This window comes from Somniosus microcephalus, chromosome 31 (genome assembly GCF_052327205.1).
Source record: "Somniosus microcephalus isolate GS21.2 chromosome 31, FLI_Smic_1.0, whole genome shotgun sequence".
NCBI classification, from domain to species: Eukaryota; Metazoa; Chordata; class Chondrichthyes; order Squaliformes; family Somniosidae; genus Somniosus; species Somniosus microcephalus.
In genome coordinates this window covers 33,173,946-33,190,511 of record NC_141017.1, presented here as the reverse complement: position 1 = coordinate 33,190,511, position 16,566 = coordinate 33,173,946, and the positions used below count along the sequence as shown (strand labels likewise).

Below are 16,566 nucleotides of genomic sequence, written 5' to 3'. Positions count from 1 at the left end.
GCCCTGCGCAGCGCCCCGCTCATGCCCCGGCCGTGATCTTCGGGAGCGCCCCCGGACTTACCGTCGGACGCTATGTCCGACGGGGTCGGGGGGGGCCTACCTGCGGCCGGGGAGGCGCTATTTAAATGCGACGTGCCGGGCGGCCATTTTTGTTGCTGGCCGCCTGCCAGCACCTGCCTCCGCTCCCGTCCCCAGCCTCCTGAGGCCCCCGCGGCGTGCCGGCTGCGCTGCATGAGCCCGGCACTTCTCCTGAGTGCCGGGCTCTTTTGCCGGCACTCCCGATCCCCGAGGGCCCAACTGGGCCCCGGGTCGCGCTGCGCAAGGCCCCTCCCCTTTAAGAAGGGGAGGAAGGCCTGCAATACCGCGGGGCGTCGTGCCGCACATAGCGCCGCGATATTGACTCACAGCGCCCCAAGAGGGCGGCGAGGCACTTCCAGTAGCACCCTGCTTCCCTTTTGGGGTGCTACCACTTAATTTCCGTCGCGGGGGCGCTAATGTTTCCGGGGCGCTAAAAGTTTTGGGGTGCTGCTCAATTTTTAGCCTTGGGTGTTTTCAGGCACTTAATGGAATATCTCGTCTCTGACTGTGTGACAGCATGCAGTCTCTTTTGGCATGGCTGGTCCACAAACATACAAGGGCGGGTCCTAAGTGATCCCCACGGTGCCAATGCACCTGTATGGTGTACTTCCTCTGATCTTCCTCCACAATCTGAAAAACTGAAGAGGTGCCCAGAGGGATATGATAGTTGCCATATAAAAAATACACAATAAAATATCTCTATGAAAACAAAGATCACAGGTGGGGTTTTCCTTAAGAAGCTTTCAGTATGATCATTTCTTGCAAAACAGCACAAGGTTAACTAGGAAACAGCTAACCAGCAATGGGGCGCAAACCAGCCATGAACAAACCTTTTTTTAAAACATTAGTTGAAGGTGTGATAAGGCATCAGGCCTCTTTGTCCTGTTTCTCCCCGCTACCCCCTCCTTCCCTCCCTATAGTGGCCAGATAACCTGTCAGATAACCTAAAAGAAGGCCGGGCAGCCTGTTCTCAGATCACCTTCCATACTGCTCTCAGTCCACTCCCAGGAAATGCCTGAGACAGACTTTGTGAAGATTTTCCCTTCTCTACAGTTAAACACCTGGGCCTAGAAATTCGGTGGCGCCCCGCCGGAATTTGCGCTGTGAACGGAGCCGCTTGCGCCCGCCGGAAATTCAGTTTGAGCGCCCCAAGAGGGACTCGGGGGCGCTGCTCGAGGCTCCCCGCCTCCCGCTTGGGGCGCTCAAACTGAATATCGCAGCGCAACGTGCCGCAGCGCCACACGTTGCGGCACGGCGCGCTGCGGTACTGCAGGCCTTCCTCCCCTTCTTAAGGGGGAGGGGCCTGCACCAGCGCGATCACCGATCGCGAGTGCCGGCAAAAGAGCCCGGCATGGAGGAGAAGTGCCGGGCTCTCGGGACACAGCCGGCACTGCCCGGGGGGGGTGGAATCAGGAGGCCGGGGACGGCGGCGCGAGGAGGTGCTGGCAGGCGGCCACCGAAAAAAATGGCCGCCCCGCATCTCCCCCTTAATTTGCGCCACTACCGCCGCAGGTAGTCCCCCCTGAACCGATCGCGATTTGCGACCGGCGATACGGGGGGGGTGCGACCCAATATCGGGTTCGGGGCGGTAGCGGGGCGCTGCGCACACCGATGACATCATCGGTGGTGGCGCAGCGCTACAGGCTAACGCCGCCATTAGCGCCCCGCTAAATATCGCGGGAGGCGTGGCCAGTGGCACTAAAGCCACTGAGTGCCCTCTTTAGGCACTAACTGGTGGCGCAGCCCACTGAATTTCTAGGCGGTACTGTACCTCATTAGCCCGTGTGGCTGAAATTTGGAATTCCATAACATGCCACTGAAACTCCTAAATGTTACACAGTAAAATTGTAAATACTTGAGCCAGTCAAAGCTTAAACTAATGAGAAAAATAGGATTTAAGCACTGTAGCTACTGAAAACATCCATCCAAAGCATGTAGATGAAGTGGGGTGGGAGGAGGCTCTTGTGGAGCAGTCACGGTGGCAGAGACCAGTTGGGTCGAATTACCTGTTTCTGTGCAACAACAACTTACATTTATATAGCGCCTTTAGATACTGTTCTCTGCAGCCGCGAAAGAGAGTCCCGAAGGTTGTGTTGCCTGCCCGGTGCCAGGGTTAAGGATATCTCCTCGCGGCTGGAGAAGAACTTGGAGTGGGAGGGGGAGGATCCAGTTGTTGTGGTCCATGTAGGAACCAACGACATAGGTAGAACTATGAATGAGGTTCTGCTGAGGGAGTTTGAGGAGCTAGGGTCTAAATTAATAAGCAGAACCGCAAGGGTAATAATCTCTGGTTTACTACCTGAGCCACGTGCAAATTGGCATAGGGTCAAGCAGATCAGAGGGTTAAATGTGTGGCTCAAAGAGTGGTGTGGGAAAATAGGGTTTCAATTCATGGGGCACTGGCACCAGTACTGGGGAAAGAGGGAGCAGTTCCATCAGGACGGGCTCCACTTAAACCGGGCTGGGACCAGTGTCCTGGCGAATCGAATAACTAGAGCTGTTCATAGGGCTTTAAGCTAAAAAAAGGGGGGGAGGGGTCAGATGAGGGGAAATTTAGAAATCTAAATACAGCCAAGGCAATAGAGCAGTGTAGCGATTTGGGTAAAAATAAGCAGAGTGTGACAGGAAGGGACAGAGGGGGAAACATTCGGTTGATTAGCGCCTCCCAATAGCGCCCTAAGAGGGCGCTAACCGGGCGCAAAGCAACTAGTGCCCGGGCACGCCGATGTTTGCGCCGCTCGCGAAATTGACCAGACATTTTGCGGCGGCGCTAAACACGACCGCCACGATCTCCTGCGCCCGCAGATCGTGACGTCAGTCAAGCGCGCAACGCCCCGGTAGTGCCCCGGACCGGATATTGAGTGGCGCCCCCTGCCTTTCTGCCTGCCGCTAGCAACGACAGGTAGAGGGGAACTTTTGCAGTCGGGAAGGGACTGGGGTCACGTAATTTAAAGGCGGCCGCTTCCTGCCTTTTTTTAAAAATCGGTGACATTTTTGCACCACGCATTCTGAGAGAGAGAGAGAGACTTCTGGAGAGATTCAACGCTGTGTGAAGGAGTTTTGGGTACTGAGCAGCACTTTGCAGGTTCATTTTGATTTGACCTTCCTTGCATCAATTTATAGGAGACTATGGGGGCTGCACTCGGAGCTCATTCCCTGGGTCTCGCCATTGTTCTTTCCAGCAGATTTGATCTACAGGTCTCTCCAGGCCGAGATTCAAGGTTGCAATGAGCAGGGTGTGGTTGGAGAGCAAGATCGACCCGGCAACAGGTGAAGTCACAAACTGAAATTTCATCTGTCAAGAGGTTTTGACAGATGAAATATCAGCGTTTCACAGCTGTTTGAAGCTGTCAAACACCGACAGTCTTACTTCTAACATGAGTCCTTCTCCACAGACTCAGTTAGAAATCTCTCCTGCACAGAAAGCTGCAGGCTGTCACTTTTGACAGTTCGCAGCCATTCTGCTTTCTGTGCCGGTGAGATGTGGGACTCCCGAGACCTAAAGGAAGGAAGGCTGAAAACGTAGGAAAAGGTATGTAAAACTTATTTAATCACTTTAGACACACCAAACACACTTACCTTTGCACTCATGCACACATCACTCACCTGAACACCGACATCTCGACCCTTCCAAGTCCTTCAGACCCACGGCCCACCTCGCTAACTTGGCGTGGTTTGAAGCCGTCGGGAATCCCACACTTCAATCTTAAAAATAGGGATTAGGCTAAAAACTGCCTGTTAACTACCTGTTAACAGGCAGTTAATTGGCACTAATCCCCTTCCTGCCTCGGGTAGGCGGGTCCCCGCCTCCTTTGAAACTGGCATGGAGGCGGGTTTGGGTGCGGGATGGGGTTGGGACCCCTGATTTCGGGATTTTAACCCCCCCCCCACCCCCACGCCTCCAATCCCAACTCCACGGCCCAATGAAAATTCTGCCCAACATGTTTTTATGAAAGGGAATTCGTGTTTGACAAATTTATTAGAGTTTTTTGAGGATGTAACTAGCAGGGTAGATAAAGGGGAACCAGTGGATGTAGTATATTTGGATTTCCAAAAAGCATTCGATAAGGTGCCACATAAAAGGTTATTACACAAGATTAGGGCTCATGGGTTTGGGGGTAATATAGTAGCATGGATAGAGGATTGGTTAATGGACAGAAAACAGAGAGTAGGGATAAACAGATCTTTTTCAGGTTGACAGACTGTAACTAATGGGGTGCCGCAAGGATTAGTGTTGGGGCCTCAGCTATTTACAATCTATTAATGACCTAGATGAAGGGACTGAGTGTAATGTATCCAAGTTTGCTGACGATACAAAGCTAGGTGGGACAGTAAGCTGTGAGGAGAACACAGAGTCTGCAAAGGGATATAGATAGACTGAGTGAGTGGGCAGTAAGGTGGCAGATGGAGTATAATGTAGGGAAATGTGAGGTTATTTATTTTTTGGTAGGAAGAATAGAAAAACAGAATATTTTTTTAAATGGTGAGCAACTTTCAAATGTTGGTGTTCAGAGAGATTTGGGTTTCCTCGAGCAAGAAACCCAGAAAGCTAGCATGCAGGTACAGCAAGCAATAAGGAAGGCAAATGGCATGTTGGCCTTTATTGCAAGGGGCTTGGAGTATAAGAGTAAGGAAGTCTTGCTACAATTGTACAGGGCCTTGGTGAGACCACACCTGGAGTACTGTGCACAGTTTTGGTCTCCTTATCTAAGGAAGGATATACTTGCCTTGGAGGCGGTGCAACAAAGGTTCACTAGATTGATCCCTGGGATGAGAGGGCTGTCCTATGATGAGAGATTGTGTAGAATGGGCCGATACTCTCTGGAGTTTAGAAGAATGAGAGGTGATCTCATTGAAACATACAAGATTCTGAAGGGGATTGACAGGGTAGATGCTGAGAGGTTGTTTCCCCTGGCTGGAGTGTCTAGAACTAGGGGGCCAATGTAGGTCAGCGAGCACAGGGTTGATCGGTGAACGGGACTTGGTGCAAATTAGGATACGGGCAGACTATTGGATGACCTTAAGTTTATGGAAGGTGAAAGATGGGAGGCCAGCCAGAAGTGCGTTGGAATAGTCAAGTCTAGAGGTAACAAAGGCATGAATGAGGATTTCAGCAGCAGGTGAGCTGAGGCAGGGATGGAGCCGGGCGATATCATGGATGTGGAAGTAGGCGGTCTTGGTGATGGCAGTGGAAGTAGGCAGTCTTGGTGATGGCAAAGGTATGTGGTCAGAATCTAATCTTGTGGTCAAGTATGACACCAAGGTTGCAAACAGTCTGGTTCAGCCTCAGACAGTTGACCGAGAGAGGGATGAAGTTGCTGGCTCTGGAATGGCGTTTGTGGCAGGGACTGAAGACAATGGGCTGGCTTTACATTGAGGAGTCTGGTAGGAGGCAGGACTACAACTTTCGGGGTTGTAGTCCCGCCTCCATCGAGTTCTAGCCAACCCATGTGATTTTCACGTGATTGACCTTGTTGAGCCCACCCAGCGGGCTCAGCAGGCCAATTAAGGGCCACCCGGCAACAGGTGACATCACAGATTGATATTTCATCTGTCAAGACCTTTTGACAGATGAAATATCAGCGTTTCACAGCTGTTTGAAGCTGTCAAACACTGACAATCTGTACTCCACGTTAATTCCTTCCTCTCAGGCTGATTTAGAGATCTTCCCGGAACAGAAAGCTGAATGCTGCAGATTTTGACAGCTGGCGGCCATTCTGCTTTCTGTGCCGGTGAGATGAGGGACTCCCGAGACCTGAAGGAAGGAAGGCTGTAAAGGTAAGTAAAGGTTAGTAGAATTTCTTTAAACACTTTACACAGACAAAACATACTTACCTCTACACTCATGCACCCATCACTCACCTGAACACCGGCCATCTCGACCCCTCCAAGCCCTTCATCCCGACAGCCCGCCTCGCTAACTTGGCATGGTTTGGAGTCGTCGGGAATCCCACATTTCAACAATGAAAATAGGGATTAGGCTAAAAGCTGCCTGTTAACTACCTGTTAATAGGCAGTTAATTGGCACTAATCCCCTTCCCGCCTCGGGGAGGCGGCTCCCAGTGCGGGGCGGGTACCCACCTCCTTTGAAACTGTTGGGGGCGGGATGGGTTCGTGCCCCCCCGATTTCGGGATTTTAAACCCCAACACGCCTCCAATCCCGGCTGCATGGCCCAATGAAAATCCAGCCCAATGGCTTCGGTCTTCCCAATATTTAGTTGGAGGAAATTTCTGCTTATCCAGTACTAGATGTCAGACAAACAGTCAGATAATTTAGAGAGAGTGGAAAGGTCGAGAGAGATGTAGTGGTGAGGTAGAGCTGAGTGTCTTCACCGTACGTGACGCTGTGTTTTCGGATGATGTCGCCGAGGGGCAGAATGTAGATGAGAAATAGGAGGGGGCCAAGGATAGATCCTTGGGGGACATCAGAGGTAACGGTGGGGGAGCAGGAAGAGAAGCCATTGCAGGTGATTCTCTGGCTAAGAGTGGATAGATAAGAATTTAACCAGGCGAGTGCAGTCCCACCCAGCTGGACGACAGTGGAGAGCCATTGGAGGAGGATGGAGTGGTCAACCGTGTCAAAGGCTGCAGACCGGTCAAGAAGGACGAGAAGAGATCATTTACCACTGTCACAGTCACATAGGGTGTCATTTGTGACTTTGATAAGAGCCATTTCGGTACTGTGGCAGGGGCGGAAACCTGATTGGAGGGATTTAAACCTGCAGACTCTACTCTCTGTAATGCAAAATTAATTCACTTCTGTAGGTTGATAACGCAGAAAAATTGTACTCGACAAATTATTATTTACATCATCTAGGAGAACGACAATATTTATGGTCAAGAATAATAGGAAGTGGGAATAAACACAGCTGGGCACATCTAAAAAGAGCTTAAAAATAAACTTTCAAACGTAAATAATAACCAACCTTTTCTGATTTTGCAACATGCGTATTTGAATTGACGAAATGCCAACTAACAGGATGGCTTCTACTAGGAATGGTTAGAACGACATCCAAGTCAACGTCTTTGAATTGTGGAACATCGGTCATGTACTTGGCTAGACCTTGCAAAGCAACCATTGTCGCCTGGGGGAAATAAAAGTTATTGTTAAGTGTATTTCAGCAGCAAGTAGAATTTTCAGACTCAAACTCGCAGAATTAACCAAACTTGCTTGTTTAAGAAATAAGAATGAGTAATCAATTTCTTTTTGGGTTTCAATTGAAGTACAGGGAACTCTTTGGTATCCGGCACCGACGGGACCGGGATGGTGCCGGTTGATTAAAAATTCCGGATGACGGAGAGGGTTATCTACCGAGGCTATTTTTAACAAACAAAAATTTAAAAAATCAAGAAATGTGCAGTTCCCAGTAATTGGACTTCCGACAGCGCCAAGAAGCCGAGTAGTGGCAGTTTGGAGAACTACCCTCACTGACTAACTCGGCCACCGCGGGAGACTCGGACTCGGCAACATTGCCGGTTATTGAGGTGTTGTTTTCGGAGTACAGGAAACTCTCGATTTACCGGCACCTAAATAACCGGAAATCTCTGTTAACTGGCAAAATTCAGGAGTAGGTGCAGGTAAGTTTTACTTCATATTAGTGGCCGTTCCTGGATCTGTGGCCGTGTAACCGGGGTTCCTGCACCTGTTGCTATGCAACAGTGAAGCCTGGATTTGTTGCTGTGTACGGGGCTCTTGTACCTTTTACTATACCTCTCTGTAATCCGGACTTTTTGATAAACCGGCAGCACGCCGGTCCCGTCGGTGCCGTTTAAACGAGAGTTTCTTGTACTTGGAGAACACTCAAGTGATTTCAGAAAAAATTGTAGCAACAGCATAATTGCTTTAAGCTCCAACTTGGGAGTGAAGGGGAAAACCGTATAAATTTAAAATTTCAAAGTGCAGATTTAACAAAAGACTATTGAATAGATCGTATTAAGTTTTGAAATTAGTGTGAGTGTTGTGATGATTATTTTAAATGCGTTAACACCTCTTAAAGACCAGAAATCATTCATTTTTCATCAAAAGACATTATTAATTTGGTTGGAGGGGCACAGATTAGTGCAACATTCCTACTAAATTTTACAATATGTGAAAAATTGTAGAAGGAATGAACCTGCGACCGGGAAATGCACTGAAACGATTCCTCGTAGCTCAGACCAAATTACACGATGATGTCTGTCAGAGGAGAATGTTGGCAACTATTGCAACTCATGATCTACATTTGGTGAAGGGACCTTTGCTGTATGATGCCAGACCCTCCCATTCCTTGAAGTACCAGACCACAAAGAAGGTTTAAGATAAAGATTGAGAAGGATATAAGTGGAAGGAGAGCCAGGGAGAAGCAGGCCCCGGGACATCGGTACTATGGCGGCTGAAGATTGTCGGGCAGGAGTGCGGGAAAGGCGGAGCGAGGCGAGAGCGGACCCTATTGTGATGGCGCCGATGAAGATGGCTGCCGTCCTTGCGGGCTCCATGCGTACCAGGCAGCTAAGTGTCCTTTGCTGCTTGGTGCGCTCAGCTCGTTAAGAAAAAAGCATTTCACTGACTGGATTTCACTTCTTGTATTTGGTTATGTGACAAATAAAAAAAAAATTGAAATTGAAAAGAAGTTTCTTCATAAACAGAAACTGACTCTCATTAGAGATAGGCACATTAGATAATATTCTGAATTTAATATAATTACAGTACATTTTATTTTAGGTGTTTCTTGCGTACTGTGTCACCTTCTCTCAGTTGGTTGCACTTATTTTCTGAATTTGTAGGTTGAAGCTTCACTCTAGGACTTGAGTGTATAAATTAGGCTGCCAATCACGGTGGCATAGCGGTTAGCACTGTTGCCTCACAGTGCCAGGGACCCGGGTTCGAATCCGGCCTCGGGTGACTGTCTGTGTGGAGTTTGCACATTCTCCCCGTGTTTGCGTGGGTTTCCTCCGGGTGCTCCGGTTTCCTCCCACAGTCCAAAGATGTGCGGGTTAGGATGATTGGCTATGATAAATTGACCCTTAGTGTTAGGGGGATTAAATACGTGGGGTTACGGGGATAGGGTGGGATATGTGTTGGTGTAGGGGTTACGGGGATCGGGTGGGATATGTGTCGGTGCAGGCTCGATGGGCCGAAATGGCCTCTATCTGCATTGTGGGGTTTCTGTGATTCTGTGATTTCTGTGTGAATCAGTAGATCGCTGAGGGAGTGCTGCAATGTAAGAAATGCCACCCCTTTTTTGGAATAGAATTAGATAGAAGTCCAGTCTACTAGTTTAAGTGTATATGAAAGATCCTGCCATACATTTTCCACTGGGGTCGCACTAGAGAGCGCGCATAACTTCAGGTGAATGTGGTGGAAAACTCTGCCGACTCTCATGCAGTCCTTGCCATTTCCAATCGGGAGTGTTGAGCGTGTAGAATGCTCAAATATGGCCAGAGGTATTCGAACACTTTGCAAATAGCGGGAATATTCGTTGTGCAGGAAAATCTTTTTTATCCGGCACCAACGGAACTGGCGTGGTGCCGGTTTATCAAAGTCCGGATTAGAGAGAAGTATAGTAAAAGGTACGAGAGCCCCGTACACAGCAACAGATCCAGGCTTCCCTGTTGCTTAGCAACAGGTGCAGGGACCCGGCCATGAGATCCAGGTATCCCTGTTGCTTAGCAACAGGTGCAGGAACCCCAGTTACACAACCACAGATCCAGGAACGGCCACTAATATGAAGTAAAACTTACCTGAACCTGCTCCTGAATTTTGCCGGTTAACAGAGATTTCCGGTTATTTAGGTGCCGGTAAATCGAGAGTTTCCTGTAGTTGCTGTCATTTACGCCATGGCAATCCTTGGCATCCAACATTGCTAAGGCAGATGGGGCGGGCAATTGATTGCACAAGCTAATATTTTGCTTCCTTTTACGACAGCTTAGAAGCCACTGGCCATGCCACATTACAGCAGGCCTCCACAGCCTGCCGCAGTTAGTCAATCACCATGCTCCCTCTAGGCGGACTCCCCAAGAAACCTGACAAAATTATTCAAGTGACCCTGAGGCTGGAAAATCATCCAAGATCAGGGGCACATCTTCATGGCGAAGGAGAGCCCCCCCCCCACCACCCCATTTCACAACAGCACAAAATCTGCCCTCCTCTCACCACTCTCAGATTCTCCCAGCATTCTGCTCAACATTCCTCCACCAACAAACACAGCCAAAAAAATAACAGAATAACAATTATTTATTTTGTTCATGCACTTTGGGTCTGGTGCGCTGAAATGGCTCCTGGTAGTTGTCTTGAAAACACCAGCCAGTGAACTTCCCAAGTATTTCACTGAGAAGTCTGAGAGACAGGATGAGCTGCTATGTAAACTCAAGTCTTTCTTCTTTGGGAATGGGCAATTTCTTGTTTGACAGCAATTGAAAGGCAGGTTTCAACACCACACTCAAGATTTCGGCTAAATCGTTAGGGCTAATAAATTGAGTAGCGCCCCACTTTGCCGGGGCACTAAAAGGAGCGTCCCGGAAAAATTAGCGTCCCCACGCCAGAAATTGAGTGATTGCGCCCCAAGAGGGAAGCGGGGCGCTACTGGAAGGGCCCCGCATCCCTCTTGGGGCACTGTGAGTCAATATTGCGGCGTTATGTGCCGCAGGGCCACACGCTGCAGCACATCGCGCCGTGGTATTACATAAGAACATAAGAAATAGGAGCAGGAGTAGGACAATCGGCCCCTCGAGCCTGCTCCGCCATTCAATAAGATCATGGCTGATCTGATCTTAACCTCAAATCTACTTCCACTCTCTATCCCACCCGAACCCATGTGATCTCCTGGGAGAGGCGAAAAACCAGATAAAAAACCCAATGGCCAATTTGGGAGAAAAGATCTGGGAAATTCCTCTCCGACCCATCTAGGCGATCGAAACTCGTCCAGGAGATCATTCTGTCCCTGTATTTCCTGCAGTATTGCTCCCTTCTTAAAGGGGAGGGGCCTTGTGCAGCGCGACCTGGGGCCCAGCTGGGTCCCCGGGGATCGGGAGTGCAGGCAAAAGAGCCCGGCACTCAAGAGAAGTGCCGGGCTCTTGGAGCGCAGCCAGCACTCTGCGGGGGGGGGGGCGTTTCAGGAGGTCTGGGACGGGAGCGCAGGCAGGTGCTGGCAGGCGGCCAGCAACAAAAATGGCCGCCCCGCACCTCGCCTTTAAATTGCGCCTCCCCGGCCGCAGGTACGCCACCCTGACACCGTCGGACATAGCGTCCGGTGGTAAGTCAGGGGGCGCTCCCGAAGATCGTGGCCGAGGCGTGAGCGGGGCACTGCGCACGCCAATGACGTCATCGCCAGTGGTGCAGCGCCGCAGGGCGCTACCGGTTAACGCCACTACTAACCTCCCGCTGAATTTTGCGGGAGGCATGGGCAGTGCCGCGCCCAGGCGCTAGTTGCCTTGCGTCCCGTTAGCGCCCTCTTAAGCGTTAACGGTAGGCGTAACCAACTGAATTTTTCCCCCTTAGTTATTTTCATAAAATGAATTTATTACCAATGTAAAGTTAAATTATGTAACCTGTGTCGAGCTATAGCCACCTCCATACTCGCTCCTTAGCGATAGCCATTTCACTATTTTACCAGTCGGCTCAAATTGGTTCAGCTGCAAGAAAGACAGAAGGGAATATCCTGTGGCTTCGATTGTATACAAAGAGTTAACGTTTCCAGCTTCTGCCCAGTAAGACTGGTCTAAAAAGGTATAAGAAAAAAATGAGTTAAAATAAAGAACATTCAATTAAGTGCGTCCCTGGGATACGCAAGCACTGCGCGCCGGCAGTTGGAGCAGGCCCAGGATCGGAATCCCACGCGGGCCCACAGCTCAACGGCCGGCGCGCTAGGTAAGTGCAGGTCGGGGGCTTGCACCCGCGGGAAGCCTCCGACCCGAATTTCTGGGCCATTACTTACTCACCATGTGAGATTCCCTGGATGTGCAGAGACGGACAGAATGTGGGCAGGAAAATTCTAAAGACAGACAGAAAAATGCGGACACAAGAACTAATTAGACTTACCTTGTGAAGTAAATTTCATCAGAAGGTCCAGTTTGTTCTTATTCAATAGTGATAGTGCATAGGTTGTTATTGCCACGGAGTACGTCCTCTTCAGACCACCAATGTGATTATCCAAATAGTCTGCTGCTTTTTTGACACTGTTTTCATAACTCTGAAATTAATAAAGCATATTTAAATCAAAACTCTGTAGAATGACATATCATCAAGTGTTACCAACTGGTGTGTTGAACTTGCATTCACAGCAGCAATATTTATTAAATATATATATATGTAAAATCAGTTCTCTCTTTTTTGCTGCTTGTCTATATTGCTAATAAAATGACAGGGCCAGATTATGCCTTTGTTATGCTTATGAGGCTGTGGCAAGTAATGCAAATTAAAAAACATCCCCTCACCAGCGATGTCCAAATCACCTATGCTGCACACACTGAGTACTCCAAATCTTAGAGCAGCATTGCACATATTGCAGTTGTGCTCCTCCCGACCCCAAATTTAACCAACATTGGCTGCCGCTCTTCCCACACCAATTGGTGCGACTCCCTCTGACCCGGCCTCCAATTCTACCAGCACCCCCAGCCACCGATCTCCCTCACCCCTCTGATCATCCCTTCCAACCCCCATCACCACCCCCCCCCGCCCAAGCCACTGATCTCCCTCCCTCTGCATTTGAGTTCTACCTTAACAGGGCCTATGGGTATCATAAAAACATAGAAGATAGGAGCAGGGGTCGGCCATTCGGCCCCTCGAGCCTGCTCCGCCATTCAATGAGATCATGGCTGATCTTTCAAATTCAGTACCCCGTTCCTGCCTTCTCTCCATATCCTTTGATCCCTTTAGCCTTAAGAAATATATCCAACTCCTTCTTGAATATATTTAATGAATTGGCCTCTACTGCCTTCTGTGGTAGAGAATTCCACAGGTTCACCACTCTCTGGGTGAAGAAATTCCTCCTCATCTCTGTCCTAAATGGCTTACCCCTTATCCTTACACTGTGACCCCTGGTTCTGGACTCCCCGACCATCGGGAACATCCTTCCTGCATCCAGTCTGTCTAGTCCTGTTAGAATTTTATAAGTTTCAATGAGATCCCCTCTCATTCTTCTAAACTCCAGCGAGTACAAGCCCAATCGACCAAATCTCTCCTCATACGTCATTCCTGCCATCCCAGGTATCAGCCTGGTGATTCTTCGCTACACTCCTTCCATGGCAAGAACATCCTTCCTCAGATAAGGCGACCAAAACTGCACACAATACTCAAGACTGATCCCATTGACTATCCCACTCCATCTGCTGGCTCAGGTGTAGAGATGACAGGATCAAAGGAAGCATAAAGTACAGACCAAACCAAGTATCCAAGATGACTGCAATCTGATGAAACCTTACACAACCCAGTCCTGCAAAGGGCCTTTGCCATTGAACAGGTGGAGACGAAGAGAACCTGCCTTGATCAGTAACAAAGGACTGGTTTTTTTAGCTACCATATGTGAATCTGTGAACTTGTAGCAGTCAGGCCCCTGATGTTGGCTGTGTGCTTGGTGTTACTCCCTTGTCATATTTTGTAAGCTACAGGGCAAATGCACTGACATAGGCAGCAGCACGAGCATGCACGTGTATTTACAAAGGAGGTGAACAGTTGCCAGGGTGCTGTGCATTTTCCCTCTGGGCTTCATCAAATGCTGTTAAGGTGCATTGTAAAGCAACAGCGCACTAACCTTGGCACCCTTTCAGAGACCAATGACTTTCTTCATCACCTACTCACAAATTATGGTCATAGGTGAGACAACATTCAATCTTTCCATTACCTCCATCCAAGCTGCTCTGGTGCTGTTCTTCAGAGGAGGCTGACAACACCTCTTGTAGCAGGACTGCCAAAGCAGCATTCTGGAAGGGTGTCATTTTGCTGTAGTCATTTCTATCCCTCAATAGAATTATAGCCTTAAGACTACAAGATAGCACAGCCATTTGCTTAATGCGTCATGTGCTACAATATTACAGGAAACTCTTTGATATCCGGCACCGACGGGACTGGTGTGGTGCTGGTTTATCAAAAAGTCCGGATTACAGAGAGTTATAGTTAAAAGGTACGAGAGCTCCGTACACAGCAACAAATCCAGGCTTCCCTGTTGCTTAGCAACAGTGCAAGAAGCCCGGCCACAGACCAAGCGTCCCTGTTGCTTAGCAACAAGTGCAGAAACCCCCGATTACACAGCCAAGAATCAAGAAACGGCCACTAATATGAAGAAAAACTTAACTAAACCTACTCCTGAATTTTGCTGGTTAACCGAGATTTCCGGTTGTTTGGGTGCCGGTAAATCGAGAGTTTTCTGTATGCAAAGGATCTGAGGCTTTGTTACATTTATTCCAATATTCTCCTGGCTGGCATTCCAGCTTGCACCCTCCGTAACCTTGAGCTCATCCAAAACTCTGCCTGCCCATGTGCTAACTCGCACCAAGTCACCTTCATTCATCAGCCCTGTGCTCGCTGACCTACATTGGTTCCCGGTCTGGCAACACCTGGATTTTAAAATTATCATCCTTATTTTTAAATCCCTCCATGGCCGCGTCCCTCCCTATCTCTGTAACCTCCATCAGCCCTACAACACTCCGAAATCTCTACACTCCTCTAATTCTGGCCTCTTTTCTTCGCTCCACCATCGGCGGCCGTGCCTTCAGCTATCTAGGCCCTAATCTCTGGAATCCCCTCCCTAAACCTCTCCGCCTCGCTACCTCTCTTTCCTCCTTTAAGACGCTCCTTAAAACCTACCTCTTTGACCAAGCTTTTAGTCACCAGTCCTAATATCTCCTTATGTGGCTCAGTGTCAAATTTTGTTTAATGGTCGCTCATATGAAGTGCCTTGGGAAATGCTATATTAATGCAAATTGTTGCTGTTGATGATTTTGATTTATAGTGCAAAGTCAGCTCATACCACTGCAGATGCTTGAAGTGCCCAAAGAGCAACACACTTGTTAAAACAGCACCAGGATTGTATTACTGGCTCTATATTTGTGGAACGTTGCATCTTAGGTGGGAGTAAAACCACCTAAGGTACTGCCCAGCTTTACTGTTTGTTCAGTGACTTCTACTGAAAGCATGAATGGGCCAATTGTAACCTAACCCGTCCATCGGGATCGGGTGCAATGAGTATTTTACACCCCGTCCGATTTTGCTCTCCATAATATTGGGCGGGGTGTAATATTGGCGTTCCACCCGATCCCGTGGGATTCCCGTCCGGTGAGTTAGGTTAAAATTACCCCCCCCCCCCCATCCCCCATGTGTCTAGATCTACCGGGTGGAAGACAGGATCAGGCTTGGCAATGATGCCCTCTAGTCAGGTAGCCTGCAGGCATTCACTTCCAAAGTTCATACATTGAATAATGGCCACTTAGGCAGGGTCCATTCGCTGATTGATGGCAGTGGAACCTAGCAAGAGGCCGTTCTTTCAGATGAGATGGGGAGAAAATTGGAGGTAAATTCAGGAAAAGCATCTAAACTAAGTGACATGAATCAGTCATTCATGGAAGAAAGACTTATGAAATAATACTGAGCGGCCTACGGGTGGCGCTGTCCAGGGAGAGTATAAATACTCGGGCACGGGCCCAGCTTGCGCAGGACATTCTTAACAGGAACTAGTGAAGGACACAACTAGACCTCCATGTGGTAAAACAGTTGATTAAAGCTTTGTTTAACGCTTAGACCAAGTGCCTAGTGGTTTTCTTATGTCACTTAGCTTTGCCATATTCAGTCTGTATAAATCATTCACCAGATACCTTGCGTTAAAAAATGGAAATACTTTACCTCTATATAAGGCATGCAAACAGCTTTAGCTTCAAGCATTGCGATGAGCACAAATGCAGTCAGTGAAGCATCACTTTCAGATCCATGGACCCCTCCCTAAAGGAAATTAACAAAGAAAAACTATGAATCATGTAATTCAGGCACTTTTACCACATTGTGACTTAAAGCAAATAGCAAGATTAGTTAAACTCTTGATTTTTTTTCTGGAGTTCATTGCTTAGCAAAGATATTTAAAAAATCAATGGCTTGAAGAAATCCCAAGGAAAAAATAAATTGTCACAGAAAGGTCCTACGAGTTGGGGTCATCAGGAAGTCCCTCAAATTATAAGAACATAAAAAATTCGGCCCCTCGAGTCTGCTCCGCCATTCAATAAGATCATGGCTGATCACTGACCTTAACTCCACTTTCCCGCCCAATCTTCATATCCCTTGATTCCCCTAGAGTCCAAAAATCTATTGATCTCAGCCTTGAATATACTCAACGACTGAGCCTCCACAGCCCTCTGGGGTAGAGAATTCCAAAGATTCACAACCCTCTGAGTGAGGAAATTCCTCCTCATCTCAGTCTTAAATGGCTATCCGGAGACTATGCCCCCTAGTTCTAGACTCTCCAGCCAGGGGAAACAACCTCGCAGCATCTACCCTGTCAATCCCCCTCAGAATCTTGTATGTTTCAA

The 16,566-nt window shown here is 48.6% G+C and overlaps 1 protein-coding gene across 1 annotated transcript in view; it reads right to left on the bottom strand.

The window, feature by feature from the left end:
• Positions 1-16,566, bottom strand: part of LOC147097721 (complement C3-like) — a 159,904-nt gene that overhangs the window by 41,908 nt on the left and 101,430 nt on the right. The window contains exons 27-30 of the mRNA XM_085971754.1: positions 15,890-15,985; positions 12,095-12,245; positions 11,605-11,774; positions 7,005-7,163 (exon numbers count right to left, since the gene is read on the bottom strand). Coding sequence (XP_085827880.1) covers positions 7,005-7,163; positions 11,605-11,774; positions 12,095-12,245; positions 15,890-15,985 — 576 coding nt within the window. The remainder of the gene's footprint in view (positions 1-7,004; positions 7,164-11,604; positions 11,775-12,094; positions 12,246-15,889; positions 15,986-16,566) is intronic.